The 24,402-nt window shown below is 38.6% G+C and overlaps 1 protein-coding gene across 2 annotated transcripts in view; it reads right to left on the reverse strand.

Moving 5' to 3' along the window:
- The window catches only part of Nrk (Neurospecific receptor kinase), a 137,447-nt gene that overhangs the window by 72,224 nt on the left and 40,821 nt on the right, over positions 1-24,402 (reverse strand). For both annotated transcript variants that reach the window (XM_067140717.2, XM_067140718.2), the window contains exons 3-4: positions 12,943-13,166; positions 3,439-3,635 (exon numbers count right to left, since the gene is read on the reverse strand). In XM_067140717.2, the coding sequence (XP_066996818.2) occupies positions 3,439-3,635; positions 12,943-13,012 (267 nt within the window). In that variant the 5' untranslated portion in view covers positions 13,013-13,166. The remainder of the gene's footprint in view (positions 1-3,438; positions 3,636-12,942; positions 13,167-24,402) is intronic.

Genomic DNA, 24,402 nt, shown 5'->3' on the forward strand with positions numbered 1-24,402 from the left:
CCGTTCGAACGGGGTATGGTGGTCGGTGCCCGACAGATGGGAAGTGCGATTTTGGAAGTGGTGCGGGAATTCGGCTTCACACGATCAACCGTGTCCAGGGTGTATCGTGAATGGTTGAGTGCGGGTGTCACCGCCCACAACAGACGAACGACCAGCCGTCCAGCCACCCTCGATGACCGTGACTGGCGACATCTGAGACGGATTGTCAATAGTGACAGACGGGCACCCGTGCAACAAATCACGGCTCAATTCAACACAGGCCGTGCTAGACACGTCTCCCAATGGACAATCCGTAGGAACATGGGTTCTATGGGGTATGGGAGCCAGCGCCGCACACGGGTGCCACTGTTAACCCGACATCATCGGGCATGACGACGCACATTTGTCACCAGTCACCAGGGATGGGTACTGGAACAGTGGCATAACGTGATGTGGTTGGACGAATCAAGATTTCAACTGCACCATGCCGATGGGAGGCACCGTGTATGGCGCAGACCACATGAAGCAATTGATCCTGCCTGCCTCGAAGGTGTGGTCCAGGGCACTGGTGTCTCTGTTATGGTCTGGGGTGCATTTTCCTGGTATGGAATGGGCCACCTAGTTGTTCTGGAAGAGATTTTAAATGGTACGCGGTATGTTGACCTGCTCAGAGACCATCTCCACCCATTTTTGGCCTTCCAGCGCCCAGACGGTTCTGCGGTGTTTCAAGATGATAACACGCCGCCACATCGCTCCCACGTCACCCGGGAATGGTTCCAGGAACTTGCAGCGGAGGTCCAACGACAGTCATGGCCACCCAGGAGCCCCGATATGAACCCTTTCGAGCATATCTGGGATGTCCTGGAATGCAAGCTCTGTGCCATGGATCCTGTACCCATAAACAGACCAGCATTTGATGATATAGATGTTGATTCCCATAGGGAACATGAAATATTTGTCCTGAATGAGTAAATTTATTACAAATTAATTATAAATTTACTATTTATTATAAATTATCATAAATTTACTCATTCAGGACAGATATTTCATGTTCCCTATAAGAATCAACATCTATATCATCTGATGGCCAGGCAGGCATCAATTTTTGGAAGAGAGACATAGTCTCTCATAGTGCATTGGCGCTGCTGGTGGCTTCAAGTAGCCTATGCAGTGGCCTCCACGGTATGCACTAGCCTTGCGTCTTGGTAGCTGTGCTAAGTACCAACTGATGGGCCCAGCTTAGCGCATGAGGGCGAAACGCAGGCAACCAAGAAGGAGTTAGCTGCAAAATTTATAATGTCCAATAACGGACCATTATATTGGTATTATCAGACCAGCATTGGCGGCCGCTCTGCAAACGATTTGGTGTCAGCTGTGTCCAGAGGACTACCAAGGACTTGTCGACTCACTTCCACGGCATCTCACTGCAGTTCGCAGGGCCAGAGGAGGCCCCACACGCTATTAGGTGACTATCCCATGACATATGCTAAGTCAGTTATATCACCCTAGAAGTTCATAATTTACAGAAACATATGTATGCAGGTGATGAATCATTTTCTCCACTCCAAAGCATTTCTTACAGACAATCCTTCAGTATTATCTTCACATGTGCACACACTTCATGTCCTCCTTACATTTACATTTCCTGTGTATTTGGTCACTTTGAGGTACATTGTTGTTATCTTCACAGTCTGCAATTTGGGTCCCTTTATTTCTATTATGCGTCATTGTCTTGGTAAGTTACTTAGGGAGTTGTAACAAACTTTTGGCACAAGATCCTGATATTTGTAACTTACTAGTACAGCACCCAAGCATTTATGCCTGTCAAGTCTAGAATGTTACTGAATGTCTGCAATGGCCACCTACACACCACTGGCTTGACAAAATACATTCGGGATATTTGGTCCACAATGTCAACTCCATACTTAGTTTTGTTTTCAAGTTTCCAAGTATGGTACCTGTTCGAAAGAACGTTGAACTAAGACAGTAGAGGAGTTGCATCAGCTGAGTTCCTGATCTAAATATCTTGCAACTGTCACAAAGGGGTAGAGTATCAGCTCTAGACCGTCCAAAAACACGAAAAATAGCAAACATCCGAGAGCACTGCCTTGTAGGACAAAGGTGGTGACAGGTAAATATGAAAATGATGTGCCTGATACTACTCTCTGCTAACAGTTATGCAGGAAGCCAGCAAGGAGAGTCAGAAAAACTGCCATATACACTAAATGGTTCAGAGAAGAAGCTGAAGGAGAAAAATGTTATTGGCTTTACATCCCACTAACTACTTTTTATGCTTTTTGGAGATGATGAGGTGCCAGAATTTAGTCCTTCAAGAGTTCTTTTATGTGCCAGTAAATCTATCGACGCAAGAGCGGCATATTTGAGCACCTTCAAATAACACCGGAATGAGCCAGGATCGAAGTGCGAAGTTGGTGTTGGAAGGCCAGTGCCTCAACCGTCTGAGACACTCAGCCCGACATGGTTCAGAAAGTTTATGCTGAAGACAGAACACACACTGTACATGTAGGGCACCAAAGCTCACCGATATTATATATTTGTTCACTGGGCAGATAAAGTAGAGAAAATCCATGGTATTTATGTAAATAACTACAAAGGATATGAGTAAAGAGGTTTAATTAGAGTATTAATTTAAGATTATTTTGATGACTTTCAGATGAGAAATCTAATAACATTTACAGTTGGTACTGAATACCAGATTATGCAGGATAGGCCAAGGATGAGAAACAATGTTGGAAGGCAAACAAGACAATTATGAAGATTATAAAAAATTAAAAAAAATCAATGCAAATTAAGATGATGTCATCTTCTTCCTGGCCTCTTTGTGCATTTACCCACGGTGGATTCTGCCCAGTTTTACAGCTGGATGCCCTTTCTGATGCCAAACCTATGTGGAGGGATGTATTCACTATTACGTGTTTCTGTGGCAGTTGGTAGTGTGTTTTGTTGTATGTAGATGAAGGGAAGTGTATTGAGGCAAATACAATATAAAACACCCAGATGCAGGCAAGAGGAATTAATCATATGCAGTTAAAATCCTCGGCCTGGCCAGGAATGGAAGAACCCTCTGAACTCAAGACCAGTATGCTGACCATTCAGCGAAGAAGCCGCACATATAATGAATTCATTTTCTTTCAGGTTATCCTGGCTTCTGGGGGACACTGGAGCCACCCAGGTTCATTTTGGTTTTAGTTGAGGGTTTAAGGCTAGATATCTTTCCTGATGCTACCGAGTTTTGAGATCTCTCAACTCAGGATCGACCAGGATTCGAAGTTCAACCTTGTGGGTGGGTAGTTATTCAAGTCCTCCAATGTATATTAGCAAGTATAAAATTATCTCATTGGTTACAACAAGGGAGAAATCCAGAGATTTCTCACCAAGTACCACTTCAAGAAGATTGAACATAATAAAACATGCCACAGCTGTAGATATAATACAAACCTCTGCAGCACTTCTACAAGGTTCTTTGAGTCCTTGAATCATTTCTTCCCACAAGCCAGTTGTAATCTGTTCATTTATAAATCCACCGAGTTGGGAAAAGTTGAACCACACTTGACCAGTACCTTCCAAGTAGTGCTTGCAAATTTTTCCTCTGTACGGGGCACAGTAGTCACCACGAGATGATGTTACACCTTCCCCTGAATTTAAAAAAAAAAAAAAAAGAGAGATTCTGGTTATCTTACATTCAATGCAATGCTTTTTAGTCCATATGGACAATAAAAACAAATTAATTCAAAATAATGGGCGTAAGATTATTAAGAACAGTCTCTGTCAGTGCAGAAAGTATCTGAACCTTAGTTTGGCACTGATTATCTGAAGAATGGTTCAGTTTATTCAAAATTAAATGTATTTCATTTTAATTTTAAAAGAGAATTACGAACTAATCTCCAATGCAAGAGACAATTGTAAAGTAACAGCTAGAAATATTTAGAAATGTTGTCTTAAAGTTTCTCACAGATATATTTTTATGAACCTGTTGTTAATTTTGCAGAAATCTGACTTTTGGACATTTTGGATACATAGTGGTCTGAAGATCAGAACTTTGAAACTTTGAGTTTGTGAGGTGAACAGCAGATCATACACAGAAATAAGGGGAAAAAATAAAGAAAAAATTCAAAGATCTTCTCCAAACTAGAAGAAAAATGTTATGTCACAGCTGTTCATTTTTAATGTAACTTTAAAGTTTACTATAATCTATCAGCTTAATTGTCTGTATTAATAGTTCGAGTACACAAGTATAAAGTCGAGAATATTCCACCTAATCAATACTTTATTATATAAGGTGTCTAAAATATTTCATTCACATTAAAAACACAGTACCGGTTTCGACCCATTATTAAGGTCACCATCAGCTGCTGATGAATCTGCTTATTTATAACGATTGCATAGTATAAAACAATATTAGTCTAAAATTGAGTGACACAAATTTCATTGAAGTGTTACTTCAGGGTACAGTTCTTAAAATCTAAAAAGTCTTTGGCATCCTTATGAGACGTTTAAAAATATCGTGTTTTATTGATTACATTATGTCCACTAGTTGCTTTCTAAAGTACTGTGGACTGCAGGTTTACAAACGAAAATAACATACTTGAACAGCTAAACAGAATAGACCCATACATAAAATTCACAATGGAAACTAAGAAAGATCACACTCTGAACTATCTTGACATATCTGTTACTAAGACTGAAGACCACTTAACATACAAAATCTATAGGAAATCTACACAAACATCCAATACAATAAAAATAGACTCTACTCACCCTTACACCCATAAAAAAGCAGCATACTACAGTATGATATATAGAGCTTTCAACACACCTCTATCTCAAGAAGAACTAAAAAAAGAATTAAATTTAATCCATAAAATAGTGAAGCAAAACGGTTACAATAGAGACATGAGCAATAAAATCATTCATAAAATAAAACACCAAACGAAATCTAAATTAAGTAGAGACAACAAACCCAAGAAAGATTTCACACTTTTTACTTTCAACAACACCCACATCCACCCCATAACTAACATTTTCAAGAGAGACAATTTAAGAATAGCTTATAAAACCACACGTAATAATGCTACCATTTTACATAACACTAAGAAAGGTATGAAAGCAAAGGAAATTCATGCCGACTTTCAGAACACATTGGGGGACTCTGCTCCATTTTCAACGGTGCATAAAGTGCATAAAATGGTCATGGAGGATCGTCGAATGAAAGTGCGGGAGATTGCTGAAGCTGTAGGGATGTCTTCTGAACGGGTATATTATATTTTAACTGAAGAATTGGGTATGAAAAAATTATCTGCAAGATGGGTGCCGCGGCTCTCGACAATGGACAATAAACGCACCAGATTGGAAATGTCCGAACAAAGTCTGGCCCGTTATCAGTGCAACCAACAAGATTTTTTGCGCCGGTTTGTGACTACAAATGAAACCTGGATCCACTACTATACCTCAGAGACAAAACAGCAGTCAAAGCAGTGGAAACATGCTGATTCACCACCACCACCACCACCACCAAAGAAAGCAAAGGCAGTGCGTTCGGCCGGAAAGGTCATGGCCTCAGTTTTCTGGGATGCAAAAGGCATTCTGCTGATAGATTATCTTCCTACTGGTCAAACAATTACGGGGCAATACTATGCAAACCTCCTAGACCAACTACAGGAAAAGATATGCAAAACAAGGTCTGGTTTGGCAAGGAAAAAGGTCATCTTTCATCAGGACAACGCTCCGCCGCACACAAATGTTATTGCCATGGCAAAACTTCATGAACTGGGGTACGAAGTGTTGCCACATCCACCTTATTCACCTGATTTGGCACCATCAGACTTTCATCTATTCCCCAAGCAGAAAATTTTCCTTGGTGGACGGAGATTTTCTACAAGGGAAGAACTGACAGCCGAATTGGACAGGTATTTTGCAGGCCTGGAGGAATCTCATTTTCGAGATGGGATCAAGGCATTGGAACATCGCTGGACCACATGCATTAGTCTACAGGGAGACTATGTTGAAAAATAAAAGCAGTTCCACCGAGGTAAGATACTTAATTCTAGTATATTCCGAGAACTTTTCAAACCACCTACGTATTATGTACTGAAAAAAGGTGGATCAATCAAAATTTCTCTCTATTGTATCTCAGTGCATTAGCTTTACTGCACCATGAATCAATCTCACTTACTATACTACCGTCCTGGGAGCACACACATCCTAAATACTCAAAATTATCTACCTGTTACAGCTTTGTATCACCAATCTGACATTCAATTCTCTTGGATTTCTTACCTTCTGGCACCAATTTAGTCTTGGAAAGGCTAATTTTCATGCCATACTCACTGATCCTATTTCAAGTTCCAAGATATTAGACTGCAGGCTTTCAGCACAATCTGCCATTAAGACCAAGTCATCAGCATAGTTCAGACTGCTTACTACATTTCCACCTAACTGAATCCCTCCCTGCCACTTTATACCTTTCAGCAGATGATCCATGTAAACTACAAAGAACAAAGGTGAAAGACTAAAGACTGGTCTAACCCCTGGTAAGTACCCTGAACCAAGAACTCATTCTACCAACAATTCTCACTACAGCCCAATTGTGAACATAAATGCCTTTCATTAATTTTAATAATCTACCCTTAATCCCATTGACCTCCAGAATGGCAAACATCTTTTCCCTTGGTAACCTGACATATGCTTTCTCTAGATCTACGAAACATAAACATATCTACACCTCTAGTAGCATTTTTCAATTACCTGCTCCCTACTGAAAATCTGATCCTGACAGCCCCTCTATGGTCTGAAACCACAATGGTTTTTATCCAAACTTCCTCTCAACCACTGATCACACCCTCCCTTCCAAGATGCCAGTGAATACTTTGCGTGGTGTACCAATCAATGGTTGTTGCAATCCTTTCTGTTGCCTTGCTTAATAGATAGGTGCAATTACTGCTTTTGTCCAGTCTGAAGGTACCTTACCAACACTCCATGCTAATATTATTTGATGAAGCCATTTCATCCCTGCCTTCCGACTACACTTCATTTCAGGTCTAATTTCATCTATTCCTGCTGCTTTATGACTATGGAGTTTATTTACCATCCTTTCCACTTCCTCAAATGTAATTTTACCAACATCATTTTCCTCCTTCCCATGAGCTCGGTTGTTCGCGCCACCAAGATGATTTCCTGTTACGTTGAGAGGATTTTCAAAATATTTCCTCTAACTGTACCGTGATTTCATGGGATCTATTATGAGTTAACATGAATTACCCAAAACACTGTTAGTTTCCTTTTTCCCTCCCTTCCTAAGATTATTTGTTACTGTCCAGAAAGGTTTCCCTGCTTCTTGACCAAGCTTTTCCAGATTATTACAAAAATCTTCTCAACAATTCTTTTTGGATTTAACAACTATTTATTTCTTTTATCAATGTACAATTTCCTGTCATAAGTTATGAATTTCATTATGGTCCATATTGACAATTGTTCCCTGTCTGCTTCAGCACTTGTTTGAAGCCATTTCTGATAATCTTTCTTTTTACACCAAGATGTTGCCATTTTTCCATCCTTACACACAGTTGTTCCAAGGCATTCCCTTGCTGTTTCTACTACAGCAAACCTGTATGCCATCCAATACCTTTCTACATCCTGAACCTGCTCACTGTCCACTGCTCGGAACTTCTGACTAATATCTGTACTTCTGTCAATTTCCTTGTCCTGGAGATTTTCTATGCTTATTTGTTTGCAGAGAGATTTCACTTTCTCCATCCTAGATCTAGAGATAATTAGTTAACTACAGATCAGATAGTGGTCTGCATCATCAGAAAATCCCCAGAAAACCTGTACATTCCTAACAGTTACCTGAATTCAAAGTTGGTTAAGATATAGTCTATTATGGATCTGCTACCTACCATGTGTAGCGGTGAATAGCCTTATGTTCGAAGAAAGTATTCGTAACTACTAAAGCCATACTAGCACAGAAGTCCAGCAAACATTTCCCATTCCTATTAGCTTCCATAGCTTCCGCGCATTTACCAATCACCCTTTCGTATCTTTCAGTTCTATTTCCGACTCTCGCATTGAAATCGCCCATTAGTTCCATCCTATCCTTGCTGTTGATCCTGACTACGGTATCACTCAATGTTTCATAAAACTTGTCAACTTCACCCTCATCTGCACCCTGAGACAATTCTTGTCCTAATTCCTCCAACTGCCAAATCTACACACATCATTCACTCATTTACGTGCCTAACAGAAACTATGTTGCATGCCCAAGTATTCCTGATGAACAGTCCTACCCCATACTCTGCCCTTCCCTTTTTAACACCGGTCAAGTACACTTTATAACCTCTTCCACATTATCTCCCCTTACCCGAATATCATTTACTCCTAGTACACCCAGATACATCCTCATTGCTAACTCAGTCAGTTTTACTTTCTTTCTTCCATAAGCCCCATTAATATTGATAGCTCCCCTTCAAATTCCATTTTGTTCGCCAAGTTGTTTCCAAGGAGTCCCTCGCCTGTCGAATGGGAGTGGGACTCCATTACTCCCATAGGTCCGAGGCTAACTTAAAATGTTCCGAGCTCGGTAAACTGTGAAGCAGGATGCTAACCTACTTACACATAATCCAAGTGAGGATCTTTCCTCTAACGGGTTAGGGACCACAGTGGACTGTATAGTCCTAGCCACCCGAGCACAAGGATGGCCATGATTCAGAATATGTCCAAGATGCCCATTCCCATTCCGTAGCAACTGGTACCACTTACTAGTCCACTCGGCCGTTGTCCTGATGAAAGATGAAAGATGACATTTTTCCTTGCCAAACCAGACCTTGTTTTGCATATCTTTTCCTGTAGTTGGTCTAGGAGGTTTGCATAGTATTGCCCCGTAATTGACCAGTAGGAAGATAATCTATCAGCAGAATGCCTTTTGCATCCCAGAAAACTGAGGCCATGACCTTTCCGGCACTTTGTGTGGGTTTCTGAACAATGCCCATCAGCATATATAATGCGAAGACAATGTACATCTCCCCCAGAGTAACTGGAACCCATTGACCTAACTGAGGTCCTATTTCTCAAAAAAAGCTATTTACTGGCTACTCCCAAATTTTATTCCGTCATCTCACTTGATAGATTAGAAAGCATAACAAGATTTCTTCACTTCACTGACAATATCACCAATCCCCTTATTCAGGGTCCCATGAAACTCTTCAAAATTTCACCTGTTCTAGACTATCTCAATAATAAATTCAAGTCAATGTACCTCCCGGATCAAAACATTACAATAGATGAATCCCTCACATTGAGGAAAGGCAGACTCTCATTCAAACAGTATATTCCTCTGAAGGCTTCGAAGTTTGGCATAAAAACATATGAACTCTGAATCACTAACTGGATATTAATGGTCATTCATGGTGTATACAGGAAAAGACACTATTTTTAGTTCTTCCTTAATTTCTTCTAATACATCCAAGATCACTGCAATTGTTATGCACCTCATAGAACCTCTACTTCATTGCGGCCACACATTATGGATGGAAAATTTTTATAACAGCCCACAGTTAGCCAAACTCTTGAAAGACAATAAAACAGATTGTGTAAGTACATTGAGACTATATAGAAAGAATGTATCAAAGAAAGTGAAAGACACAAAGCTGAAAGTACGTGAAACTGTAGCTCAGCATGCAGGACCAATATCTGTTCTGAAATGGATGAACAAAAGGTCGTGATAAGTATTGTGCAGAAGAGGGGAGAGGGAAAAGCTAAACCAGTTTGTGCAGCTGACTACAATAAATACATGGGTGGAGTTGACCTCAAAGATCAAATGCTGCAAAGTTATTTGATAGAAAGGAAAAAAATTAGTAAATTGTACATAAAACTTTTTTAGGAGGCTTTTAAATATTACAGTTTACAACTCTTTTGTAATATATAAATGTAACCTCCAGAACAACAGGGTTGACCACTTGAAGTTCAGGATAGATTTGGTTGAGGGAATTCTAACCAGGTATGGGAGTGATGTAACTAGAAATGTTCCTGGTCGTCATCCAGTGGAAAACACTGTGCCTCGTCTCACCGAAAGGCACCTTTTACAGAGGATCCCTCCAACTGCAAAGCTAGGCCACAGAAGAAGTGTGTGGTGTGCTACAAACAGGGCAAAAGGAAGGAATCAGTGTACTGGTGCCCAGACTGCGTAACTGGTCTCTGCACAGAGGAATGTTTTAAAATTTACCACACCAAATTACATTTCTAAGGTAAGCATGGTCTTTAAAATATGATAGTATGGTTTCAGTAAATTATGTTATCACTGGCTACATTTGTCATTAACAAACTGAAAATTTGGTTTAAATCCAATGAATCTTGTCTCTGTTATAACGTTTTATGTGATGACGTGCACTTCTAAGCAAGCTCTGTGCTCTTCTCCTCCCACAGCACAGAGTAGCAGCGAGGTGAAAGTCCTCCCACGCTGAGGGCTTAAGAATGCAAATACAAACACATAAAATACATTAGTGTACACAATGAAATTCACACATTACATATTTGATAAATGGCCAAATGTATTTGAATGACACTTAAAATGATTTCAAAACTACACTTGTGTCGACAAAAAGATGACTTAAAAGCCATTGTCAATTAGTAGTCCCATCATGGATCATAGTAAAATATGTTTTACAAGAAAATATCACAGCACTGATGAAAATAAAATTTATTAATTGTTGATGTGCCAGTCAACACCGTACCACTGAGGCGATAGCTGACTGATAGCGAAGAGTTCTCATGTTAGCTGTAGAGTCAGTCAGAGAAGAGTGAATGTGTCTGCATGTGTTAGTGTTCTAATGCTCAGGCACGATCCATTGGCAGTGATGATGGGCAGATTGCCATCTTCATTTATTTTTCCACATCTCTTTGATCATGAAATTAGTTACGAGTTTCCTCAGAAAGGGAAACTAAGTTCATTAAACGCGTGTAAGTTGTTTTTTGTTGTTGTGATAACTGCTTGTTATTTGTTGGGTACTGGGTAGTGTTTGATGATAATGAGGTACGGAGAGGGTGGAACTCTGTGATGGCACATAGCCTACACCTGTCGAATAACACCAAGAGGTCTGCTCCATTCGGAGGGCGAATGACCATCAATGGTATTATGTGTCCTCAGTTCATGTGAGCACTGTGGAGAGGGCTTTTGACACACAATATGGTCATTAGGAATTATGTACCACTGCCTCTCCTGGCTAACATTCACATGCTAATTATTCTTTTGACCAACAAGACTTGAGAAAGCTAACCATGGCATTGGTTCGTAAAGACTTGATGCTTTAGTGATAATGAACACCAAGTGGGCTTGACAAACTGTTCTATAAGCAATAAATTTCATGGTTGGGCCCATATTGATGGACATGACTTACTTTTTACAAAAACTTTAGTTTATTATCCACCTAATCAGTACAGTTTACTCTCAGACAGTACTAGTTTTGACCGCAGATAGCAGTCATCCTCAGCTATTAATCATAAAATTAGAATTAGGACATAGCGACGTCTTAAACGAAAGGTGGGGAGGGGTTAAACCTCCTGAGTTAAAGCTACAAATACAAACACACAAAATACAATGCACTTGTGTCCAAAAGCTGTAGTCGACACTGACAGCTGTGCTGGGTGCACCACTGCAACCTAGAAGGATATCCCCCAATTAACGCCGTTACGGACGGATAGACTTACTTTCATAACTAGATATCCTTCATTTATTGTAACAAAAGAAGATTGTTCCTTCAAGGATACGGCGTTGACAGGCACATCAACAATTAATCAATTTTATTTTCATCAATACTGTGATATTCACCTGTAATGCATATTTTACTATGATCCATGATGGGCGTTCTAATAAACAGTACTGGGCAAGTTGGCCGTGTGGTTAGGGGCGCGCAGCTGTGAGCTCGCATCCAGGAGATAGTGGGTTCGAACCCCACTGTCGGCAGCCCTGAGGATGGTTTTCCGTAGTTTCCCATTTTCACACCAGGCAAATGCTGGGGCTGACCTTTAATTAAGGCCATGGCCGCTTCCTTACCATTCCTAGGCCTTTCCTGTCCCATCGTCGTCATAAGACCTATCTGTGCGGTGCGACATAAAGCAAATAGCGCAAAAAAAAAACTAACTAATAGACAGTGACTTTTTTATGTAATCTTTTCTTCAACATAAGTGCAGTATTGAAATCATTTTAAGTGTCATTAATCTTGCGACCTATTAGTTTTTATTCAAATCCACTTTACCATTTATCATATGTCTAATGTTTAGACTTTTAATGTGTACTCTAATGTATTTAATGTTTTTGTATTTGTAGCTTCAACTCAGGAGGTTTAACCCCCCCACCCCCCAAACTTTTGTTTAAGATGTCACTATGTCCTAATTCTAATTTTATGATTAATAGCAGAGGATGACCACTATGTAGGGTCGAAACTAGTACTGTCTGAGAGTAAATTGCATTGATTAAGTGGATAATAAACTAAAGATTTCGTAAAAAGTAAATAAACTGTTCTTGCGTGCAAGAGAGATGGAGTTAGCAGGAACTGAGAGAATTTCTGTCAATTTCAGAAATGTTAATACTTTTGAACAAAACTACACTGTATAAGGAATAATTATTCAAAGTTTGAACTTCCTAGGTGGCTACAAATTCAGTAAAACTCAGTAAAAGTGGACAGAGTAAGTTATGGATTTTATTTACAAAAGAGATATCTTAGATACACAAAGCTGATTAATCATAAATGTCAACTAGTTAATACCATATTTATGCAAATAATTCCCACCACCGAATAATATCCGCACCCTAACTTTAGGAAGGCTGATTTTGAAAGAAAAATGGCAACATTTACGCAAATAAAACCCGCAATCCAATTTCATGCCTCAATGTTTTTAAAAAATATGTGGGCATTATTTGTGTAAATACGGTATTACTTTAGAGAAACATACCTGCTTGTGCATTCACATAAAGAAATTGCTTTTCCAGCAGCAGAGATAGAAGTATACACAGAATGGCCATATTTCAGTCACACTGGAATGAACCTGAAGATGATTATCACATATTTGGCTACCATGCACGATTCATCTTCCTCACAAGGAAAACCATATCCAAACCATTAAAATGGTGTTTCCTTTACCATTCCTCATTGTGATGTACTGCAGTTGAAGAACACCTTAATGAAAAATATGTGACTCAGATTAGACAAAAATAAGAAAATATCAATATAGATTTGGTTTTCCAAATCTTATATCAGCATACAGTATTATAAAACTAATAGCTGAAGTTTCAAATCTGACAAAAAGTTACTGATAACATTTTATATTTAACAATGATGATCATATAAGAACTTAAATGTATTAATATAGTGCTGAGCAACTATTTGAAAGTCTTATTCAAGTAGTATGAATACCAACATCTACAAAACACAAACATCTACCCTAAAGAAATGTTACTGCACACTTAAAGAGAATTTTTAGCAAAAAAAATATTTTGGAACACCAAGTACAAAAGTAGTAAATGAAGAAATTACCTCCAAATGAATTACAAATAATTTAGTCACACACATTTCTCTCTCTCTCTCATCTGAATCATTAGTGTGCTAAATTCTGACTCGTGGATGGGCCAAGCAAGCCCTAACATTCTTTTTATATTATTACTAGACATTTGAGGCATCTAGTATCAAAACTGGTCAAGTCACAAAATTTACGAAAATGAGTTAAGGTTATCAGTTTGAAGTAGAAGTATAGCACTATCACGTGAAACAAGAACATGCTTTAAAATCATCCATATCATCATGTTACAGAGCACTGAATTCTTGGTTGTGCAACAGAATGGGATAAGTCATGTAGGCAGTGAATTCATAACCAGCCATGTCATGTTGCAGCATTATTGTCTGGAATTTTATGTTGTTACATTATGCAACAATGTGATATCAGTAGGCAAAATCGTTCCTTATACTGTATATTCCTTGAAGTCATAATATTTCCTATTTTGTTCGCTTGCAACACTGATTTACGTATTCGCAGGCTTGTTACGCCATTTGCGGGAAAGGAATCCTATTTCCTGTGTGGTCGTATTTTGACATTAATGTGTAGTATAACGTGTATCAATCAATCAATACTGATCTGCATTTAGGGCAGACGCCAGGTGGCAGATTCCCTATCTGTTGCTTTCCTAGCATTTTCCGAAATGATTTCAAAGAAATTGGAAATTTATTGAACATCTCCCTTGGTAAGTTATTACAATCCCTAACTCCCCTTCCTATAAATGAATATTTGCCCCAGTTTGTCCTCTTGAATTCCAACTTTATCTTCATATTGTGATCTTTCCTACTTTTATAAACGCCATTCAAACTTATTCGTCTACTAATGTCATTCCACGCCATCTCTCCGCTGACAGCTCGGAACATACCACTTAGTCGAGCAGCTCTTCTTCTTTCTCTCAATTCTTCCCAACCCAAACATTGCAACATTTTTGTAACGCTACTCTTTTGTCGGAAATCACTCAGAACAAATCGAGCTGCTTTTCTTTGGATTCTTTCCAGTTCTTGAATCAGGTAATCCTGGTGAGGGTCCCATACACTGGAACCATACTCTAGTTGGGGTCTTACCAGAGACTTATATGCCCTCTCCTTTACATCCTTACTACAACCCCTAAACACCCTCATAACCATGTGCAGAGATCAGTACCCTTTATTTACAATCCCATTTACATGATTACCCCAATGAAGATCTTTCCTTATATTAACACCTAGATACTTACAATGATCCCCAAAAGGAACTTTCACCCCATCAACGCAGTAATTAAAACTGAGAGGACTTTTCCTATTTGTGAAACTCACAACCTGACTTTTAACCCCGTTTATCAACATACCATTGCCTGCTGTCCATCTCACAACATTTTCGAGGTCACGTTGCAGTTGCTCACAATCTTGTAACTTATTTATCACTCTATAGAGAATAACATCATCCGCAAAAAGCCTTACCTCTGATTACACTCCTTTACTCATATCATTTATATATATAAGAAAACATAAAGGTCCGATAACACTGTCCTGAGGAACTCCCCTCTCAACTATTACAGGGTCAGACAAAACTTCACCTACTCTAACTCTCTGAGATCTATTTTCTAGAAATATAGCAACCCATTCAGTCACTCTTTTGTCTAGTCCAATTGCACTCATTTTTGCCAGTAGTCTCCCATGATCCACCCTATCAAATGCTTTAGACAGGTCAATCGCGACACAGTCCATTTGACCTCCAGAATCCAAGATATCTGCTATATCTTGCTGGAATCCTACAAGTTGAGCTTCAGTGGAATAATCTTTCCTAAAACCGAATTGCCTTCTATCGAACCAGTTAATAATTTCACAAACATGTCTAATATAATCAGAAAGAATGCCTTCCCAAAGCTTACATACAATGCATGTCAAACTTACTGGCCTGTAATTTTCAGCTTTATGTCTATCACCCTTTCCTTTATACACAGGGGCTACTATAGCAACTCTCTATTCATCTGGTATAGTTCCTCCGACCAAACAATAATCAAATAAGTACTTCAGTTATGGTACTATATCCCAACCCATTGTCTTTAGTATATCCCCAGAAATCTGATCAATTCCAGCCGCTTTTCTAGTTTTCAACTTTTGTATCTTATTGTAAAGTCATTGTTATCATATGTAAATTTTATTACTTCTTTGGCCTTAGTCTCCTCCTCTATCTCGACATTATCCTTGAATGTCTCAAGTATTATTACAATATTACTTGTAAATTATCCTTGAAACCAACAATCTTTACATACTGCTGACTGAATACTTCTGCCTTTTGAAGATCTTCACATACACACTCCCCTTGTTCATTAATTATTCCTGGAATGTCCTTCTTGGAACCTGTTTCTGCCTTAAAATACCTATACATACCCTTCCATTTTTCACCAAAATTTGTATGACTGCCAATTATGCTTGCCATCATGTTATCCTTAGCTGCCTTCTTTGCTAGATTCCATTTTCTAGTAAGTTCCTTCAATTTCTCCATACTTCCACAGCCATTTCTAACTATTTCTTTCCAGTCTGCACCTCCTTCTTAGTCTCTTTATTTCTCTATTATAATAAGGTGGGTCTTTACCATTCCTTACCACCCTTAAAAGTACAAACCTGTTTTCGCATTCCTCAACAATTTCTTTAAACCCATCCCAGAGTCTGTTTACATTTTTATTTACCGTTTTCCACCGATCATAGTTACTTTTTAGAAACTGCCTCATGCCTGCTTTATCAGCCATATGGTACTGCCTAACAGTCCTACTTTTAAGACCTTCCTTTCTATCACATTTATTTTTAACTACCACAAAAACAGCTTCATGATCACTAATACCATCTATTACTTCAGTTTCCCTATAGAGCTCATCTGGTTTTATCAGCACCACATCCAGGATATTTTTCCCTCTGGTTGGTTCCATCACTTTCTGAATCAGCTGTCCTTCCCATATTAACTTATTTGCCATTTGTTGGTCATGCTTCCTGTCGTTCGCATTTCCTTCCCAATTTACATCTGGCAAATTCAGATCTCCCGCTACAATCACATTTCTTTCCATGTCGTTTCCCACATAGCTGACTATCCTATCAAATAATTCCGAATCCGCGTCAGTGCTACCCTTTCCCGATCTGTACACTCCAAAGATATCAAGTTGCCTATTATCTTTAGAAATGAGCCTTACACCTAGAATTTCATGTGTCTCATCTTTAACTTTTTCGTAGCTTACAAATTCTTCTTTCACCAGAATGAACACTCCCCCTCCTACCTTTCCTATCCTATCTCTACGATACACACTCCAGTGCCGTGAGAAAATTTCTGCATCCATTATATCATTTCTCAGCAATGATTCAACTCCTATTACAATATCTGGTAAATATATATCTATTGAATTACTTAATTCTATTCCTTTCTTTACAATACTTCTACAGTTCAACACTAACAATTTTATGTCATCCCTACTTGATTTCCAGTTCCCTGTTCCCTTATCACCGCTCCCTAGGCCATCCCGTTTCCCTGAATGTACCTCCCTATTACCCTTCCAAACAAATTTCCTAACTTATATGTACCACTGCGGTTTAAATGAAGGCCATCTGAGCGCAGATCCCTATCTCCTATCCACCCATTAGGATCTAGAAATTTCACTCCCAGTTTCCCACATAGCCACTCCATAGTCTCATTTAAATCCCCAATCACCCTCCAGTCAGTATCCCTCCTACACAGTATTCCACTAATAACAATCTCCGCTTTCTTAAACTTCACCCGTGCTGCATTTACCAGATCCCACACATCTCCAACTATGTTGGTACTTATATCAGCTTGCCTTACGTTGTTGGTACCAACGTGAAACACTACCACCTTCTCCTTCCCCTCCTCCCTCTCTTCTACTTTCCTCAACATCTGCCTCAACCTAATTCCTGGATAACATTCTACCCTGGTTCCTTTTCCTCCACACACTTTCCCCACGTGTCTAACGATGGAAACCCCCATGACCAGAGCCTCAACCCTCCCCACCTCATCTGATCCCCTCCCCTCCTGGTCAGCCCTATCTTCTCTCACTGCTGCAGAAGCTACTTCCTCCTCCCTTTTCTCCTTCCCATGACCCTGTTCCACCTGTCCTTTCCTATCCTCTACTCTACATTTCCCTTTCCTACCTTTTCCCTTCCCCCTACTTCCACGCATCTCAGCAACAGTTCCCTGTCCCTCATCTTCCCTCTGTTGTTCTACCTGGAGTGACTCGTACCGATTTCGCACAGACACCTGTCCTGAATTCTGATCCTGAATAGAGCCCTTTTCCAAGTGGTGAACTGAAAAATTTCCTTTCATACCTTGTCCTACATAATGCAAACATAAATGGGTGAAGCCCCCAGATCAAGTGCAAGAAAGAAAACAAGAGATACATCACAGTGGAAATCACAACAGCGAAAGCAAAAGTTGTAAGAATAATATTTCATTTTATTTTACTACAGATTATAAAAGTTCCTCGCACAAAATTCTGATCCTGGGAAGTACCGATGTCTGTGTAAAAGAGGAAAATCGCTGGCTCAAATGACACCTCACACAGTGATCAAAAGCATTACTCTTCCTCTGTCTAAAACAAAAGACATAAAATATCTCTCCTGCAGAATCACTTTGGTTCAACATGGCAAGATCATCCTTCACTACAGTTTTATAAAACTAAAATATTAGCAAGTGAAACAGCTTTCACTGGTCAAGAGAGTTCCAACACCGTCTCTGAAGTCTGCATCAATAGTCCACGTGAAATGCCTGACGTATTATAAATAAGAACAAATTGAAGACTTCAAACAACATTATTGCTTAGTATGTGTGACCAGTACCCATCTTAATGATGATTCTATTAATATAAGTGACTATTACTGCTGATCATTTTCTTTTACTGTGTTCAAGATCTAAGTGAACTACAAACTTTTAGTGAGAGAAATCCTATTTTGTATTCTCCTCAGCATTATGATGTTCTTCTTCATATATTGTTATTCCATTTATGCTGAATGTTTTTATTGCAATGAAGAAAAGTAATTACGCTGTCATTTATTTTCATTTAATTGCCTAAAATTATACAAAATTGCAACAAAAACTGCCAAGTAAAAATTTATATCAACAAAAGGATGGGTTCATTTTGAGTCAGATTTCTCAAAACAGCGGAACTTAAATATTAAACCATTAAGGATATAACTATGAAAAAAATCGTTTGTGACTATCATTGCGTTGTCTCTATAGGTCTTTCGTCAACATTCAGAAATATGCCTTCAGTGACTTGGCCGGTTTTGATAATACTAGATGCCTCATTTGTTTTTGATTTCAAAACTTATTCTTACATCAAACTTTTAGATTATTCTCACCAATGATGTATAAAATTTATGCAAGTTACCACCTAATTCCTGTTTGATACAGAAATATACCAAGAGACATGTTTTCAACTTTTACATAAAATGTTACTTAAAGTTTTACTTAAAATTTAAAGCCTCTCAGAATTTATTAAGGGTGATCAATAATATGAACACATTCTTTTAATACTAATATGAAGTTAATTACTGAAAATCAGTTATTTCTTAATTATGCTTAATCATAAAGATTATCACAAATCTCAAGGTTCTTACTTTTGGAAAAAATTATTAATTTGATGGTATGTTATATAGAACATATTTTACTTATATTCAAACATAAAGGACAAAATGAACACTTGATGGTATGTTATATAGAACATATTTTACTTATATTCAAACATAAAGGACAAAATGAACACTGACACCTCAAAGGTGAAGACAAATAGTAATGGTGATCGGACAAAGAAATTCTATGTATTGGATTGTTGGATGGCGCTGTAGCTATAGCCGACTCCAAGAGATAGGAATGAAGAGGATGCTCGAGAAATTATCAAAGGCTCTAACTCGATGGAAACTGAAGATAAACATAAAGAAGGCAAAAGCAATATTTGGTAGAAAAACGCTTAATCACTGAAAGCTAATGTTACAATTGAGACCTCAGTTATGTCATTACACAGAATAACATATGTACCTAAAAAATCAAGAGAATTGCAGTAGCAAAGAAAGTAAGTAAAAGGAACTTATTGACTAGCAGACACATGGATATAGACCTGAGAAATCATTTTTTTCAAAAACATTTTCTGGAGCAGCTATATAATAATGAGAGTTGGGCACTGAAGAAAGAGAACAAAAGGTAAACGGAAGCAGTAGAGATGTGGGTATTTGTAAAGAAGACCTGTAGAGGCTGGGTAGAGAGAAAAATAAATGTGGAAGTGCTCCGAAAGGTCATTGAAGACTACATACCTGCCAACTTTACAAAACCAAAAATCAAGAGATTTTGATATGAAAATCAGGAAAAATCAGGACATACAATTGGTCAAAACTGCTTATTCTACATGTCTTGCGCAATACAGTGCTACGATATATTTATAACACTTACTGTCTCAAAGCCCAACTGTTGCTATACGAGGCTACAAGGCTAAAAATTACACATCTCTATTCCCTCACAGGAAGTGTGTGAGTGAGATGATCGGTCTCTGATAAGCCTACCGAAAATAGTATGAACTCATGCTCCACGTGTGAATCAGTCATGAACTTAGATGCCATTACTTAGCAAATGCATAGTTTAATATATTGCATCAAGCGCCCGCGTGATTATGCAAAGTGCAATGCTATTTGGATCAAATAACTATCTGATGTACCCGTGCTTCGCAACAGAATTCTCAGACAGACTGTCCTTATAGTTTTCCCAACTGAAGTCAACATAGGTCATTACAATAACGCCAGTATGAATGTCGCGAATAAAAGCAATGTTGTCATATGAAATATTCGATAAAATGAAAAGAGCACATTTTCTCACTTTTAGTGAAAAGTACTACGGTGTCGATCTAACAATTCAAAGTTTCAGAGCTAGAATGACCAGGCTGCAGACAGCCGTGAACACTTCTGTGTAATTTTTCCGTTTAAGTGTGCACACTGCTCATTCCAATCACTGCCTCAGAGTAGGGATCGAATAGCTGGAATACTATGATGATCCAGTGTGTTACGTACGAGGAGTATCAGAAAATGTATGAACCAGAGGAGTGGCACATTAAAGAAGAGAGAGATCTAACTCCCCACTGCCCAGCTACTTCCTGCCAATATTCAGGCAGGCTGTTATACTTGATACGCAGCAGTAATTCAATCTATCAGAGATAAATGGCAGCAGAATACACAAAGCACATCACAACAAACAATGGTCAATGTAATGTTATTGTTGATCAATTTTATGAGCTTTCTATATTGGAGCCCTTCACATTTAGTTTTCTTCCGAATCTGTGATATTAGAGCATCTAATGTAAAGTGAGTCGTCCTTTCTTCCATGATTCCCTCTTGTGTTATTATTCAAGTGATTGTTCCTTCATGACTTTTTCCACATTCTTATAATCATCTTTAAAATTTAATCACCATCACCACCAATATTATTATAGTCGGTACGGTAAAACTGAACAAGACATAAGTAATCGGAAATTGCATTCTCTATAACTTTTGTTATGTAGTACTTTTCAATATGACCAGTAAGGTAGGTAATTAAAAATTAAATTTTTGGCACCTTCCCCTAAACTACCATTTCAAACAGAGTGAATAAAATTATTTACAGCGTAGACTGTAGTTCCTTATTCCCCGACTTTACATAAAATTCTGTTCACCCATTTTCTCGTACCTCGGGGCTGATATGGATTTAGCATTTTAAACAATTTTTTTAAAATCAAAATTCATGAATATCTCTGTTATAATAGCTGGTACGGTAAAAATGTATAAGACATAAATGATAGGAGATTTAAAAATATATAACTTTAGTTATGTGGTATTTATCGATAGCACCATAACAAATATTCAAGAATTAAATTTTAGGCCTTTGCCTGAACTACCATTTCACTCAGCGTGAATAAAATTATTTATGGCCTAGATTGTAGCAACTTATTCCCCGACATTATATACCGATTTTCATTAAATTCTCTTCAGGCATTTTCTTGTGATAAGCGTGTGTACGTACATACATTCATACATACAGACAGAAATTACGGAAAATTAAAACGTGCATTTCCCCTTGTTAGTATGGTCACGTCCGGTACGGAAATATTCTTTTTAAATTCTCAGCAATGTATCCGGCTCCATGGCTAAATGGTTAGCATGCTGGCCTTTGGTCACAAGTGTCGCAAGTTCTATTCCCGGCAGGGTCGTGAATTCTAACCATCATTGGTTAATTTCACTGGCACAGGGGCTGTGTGTGTGTTGTCTGCATCATCATTTCATCCTCATCATGACGCGCAGGTCGCCTACGGGAGTCAAATCGAAAGGCCTGCATCTGGCAAGCCGAACATGTCCTCGGACACTCCCGGTACTAAAAGCCATATGCCATTTCATTCCTCAGCAATGTACAGACAGACAAAACTCTTATTTATATTGAGATAAATTAAAATTAGAATTGTCTCCAAATGGCTCCAAAAATCTCCAGAAAAGTCACTAGTCGTTATCATTGAAATTCTGTCAGTAAATTACTAAGAAAGACTCAATATCTAGTGACTAGTCTCTAGAATCGACCAAAGGAGAATGGAACTGACTAGACTGATCTGAACCAAGACCAACTACAATACCTCAGACCTTAACCAACCTATCGAAACTGTCCATAATGGCGGTAGCTGGAGTGCTATCATGCGTTTGTTTCGAATTGTGTAAGTTGTGTTGTTACCAAATATTTACGGAAATTTGAATATTATTAATCGTACATTATATTTATTTATAGCCTTAAGAAGGTTACAGATCCTCTTTCAGTGCAGTAAGAAGCTGTTTGTTCTCAGAGAGCTTATTTATTCCAACAATATCGGTGGTGATTAGGTTAATGTTGATTCTGGTGTTCTTCTCTGAAAGTGTTTTCTTTATTTTTAGTTACCTATGCAATATGTTTATAGTTTAATGTGCTGTGTGCTTGGATGTCAATAAAAGGTAGGGCACAAGCTTCAGTGTTCCCGTTTCCAAAAGAAATTGGGTTAAGAGCACTCTTAAGGAAAACTTCAAACCGCATGATAGGCCTAATAATGTTGTGTGCATTAATCATTTCATCATTTTTGAAATCAAATGTATTGTTAGGGAAGATATTATGCACCCATAGAAGGTGGTGATCTAATCTGAGTGCCGCCCAAACTTCCGAAGTTAAAACTAATGATGCCTATCCTAGCATTTGCCCTATCAGCCAACGTACCTTGCTACAAAGAAAATTAAATCAGTCCCTAAAAGATCCGGAAAATCATGACCAAATTTATTATTTATATTAAATTAATCTTAAAATGGTGGTGCAAGAATAATGTAATTAATTTTCAACTTTTTACAATGAACGTGGTTAAACTACACCTAACCTCCCCCCCAATTCCCATGAGTGAACATGAGTATTATGTTCTTTTTTAACATACAATTCAGTTCCAATCCGTGAACAGCTGTGTGAGAGAATGTTCCCGTACCTACTGCTCTCCATGAGCGAGAACGCAAGTCAAGCAAGGTCAAGTGACGTCACCGCTGCTTGCAGCTTACTTCCCCTACAGAAGTCTCTCGGCTATTTTCATGAACTTTTTAATGCCTGGACCGATTAACACGAGACCAATGAATTGTACCCAATGTTCTGGGAACAAAACCCTGCAAATTTGAAATCAATCCATCCAGCGGTTTCCGAAATATGACAATTTAAAGTTTGGGAGGAATACTCACCCCTTCATCGCCTGATTTCGAGCACTGCCCACCAGACGTGTATATATAGGCCACTGGGCCAAGGCCATAGACAGTGCAGACCCGTGTACAGACTAGTGTGTGTGCACAGTGTGTGCAGAAAGTACGCTCCGTTGCGATTCGCGAGGACATAATCATGGCTGTAATCGAACGCTGTTGAAATAGTGAAAGAACGTCATACCGTACGTGAAGTTTCCGCCGCGCCGACGGTAAAATTCTAGACGCTTCTCAAGGTGAATTATCGTAATATAATACTTGTGAATTTATTAACAGAGTAAAGCTATAATTTGAAGTGAGAATTGTAGTGTCCAATATTTTGCTGACTAGTCTACGACATCGTGAACTGTACTAATTCCACATAATTCCGAACTGTGACAATATCCTACATCATTACGTGTGGTAAACTGAAATCATAATTTAAAACCACTTCAACCAGTGTAAAACATATTTCTCTTACGATAATAGACTATATCAGTGAACTGTGTGTAACTTTATCTACTCGACATTCGTCCCATAACAGGGCAAGACTTAACTATTTTCCTAGTGCACTTTCTCGATCTTTCAATCACCACTGTGAGAAACCCAGTGAACATTAAGGACTTTTTAATAATGATAATGTTATTTGTTTTACGTCCCACTAAATACTCTTTTACGGTTTTCGGAGACGCCGAGGTGCCGGAATTTAGTCCCGCAGGAGTTCTTTTACGTGCCAGTAAATCCACGACACGAGGCTGATGTATTTGAGCACCTTCAAATACCACCGGACTGAGCCAGGATCGAACCTGCCAAGTTGGGGTCAGAAGGCCAGCGCCTTAACCGTCTGAGCCACTCAGCCCGGCAAATGGACTTTTTACAATAATATTAAGTAGAACAAACTAGTGTGGTGTAAATACAACCATAAAATCGCCTTAATCTGTTAATAATATTTGTTCAGAGACTGTGATAGAGACCGTTACAAATCACATTTTCAAGTGCTTATGGACTGTGCTCACTACTTTACAATCGTATTTCAGACATAATTAGTGATGATTATGAACTATGTTAATTCTCAAATCCATGAACTGTGTATATAAGAACTGTGTTTTCCGCAGCATGGACTGTGAATGTTCATTTTAAC

The sequence above is a fragment of the Anabrus simplex genome, chromosome 2 (genome assembly GCF_040414725.1).
Source record: "Anabrus simplex isolate iqAnaSimp1 chromosome 2, ASM4041472v1, whole genome shotgun sequence".
Classification (NCBI taxonomy): Eukaryota; Metazoa; Arthropoda; class Insecta; order Orthoptera; family Tettigoniidae; genus Anabrus; species Anabrus simplex.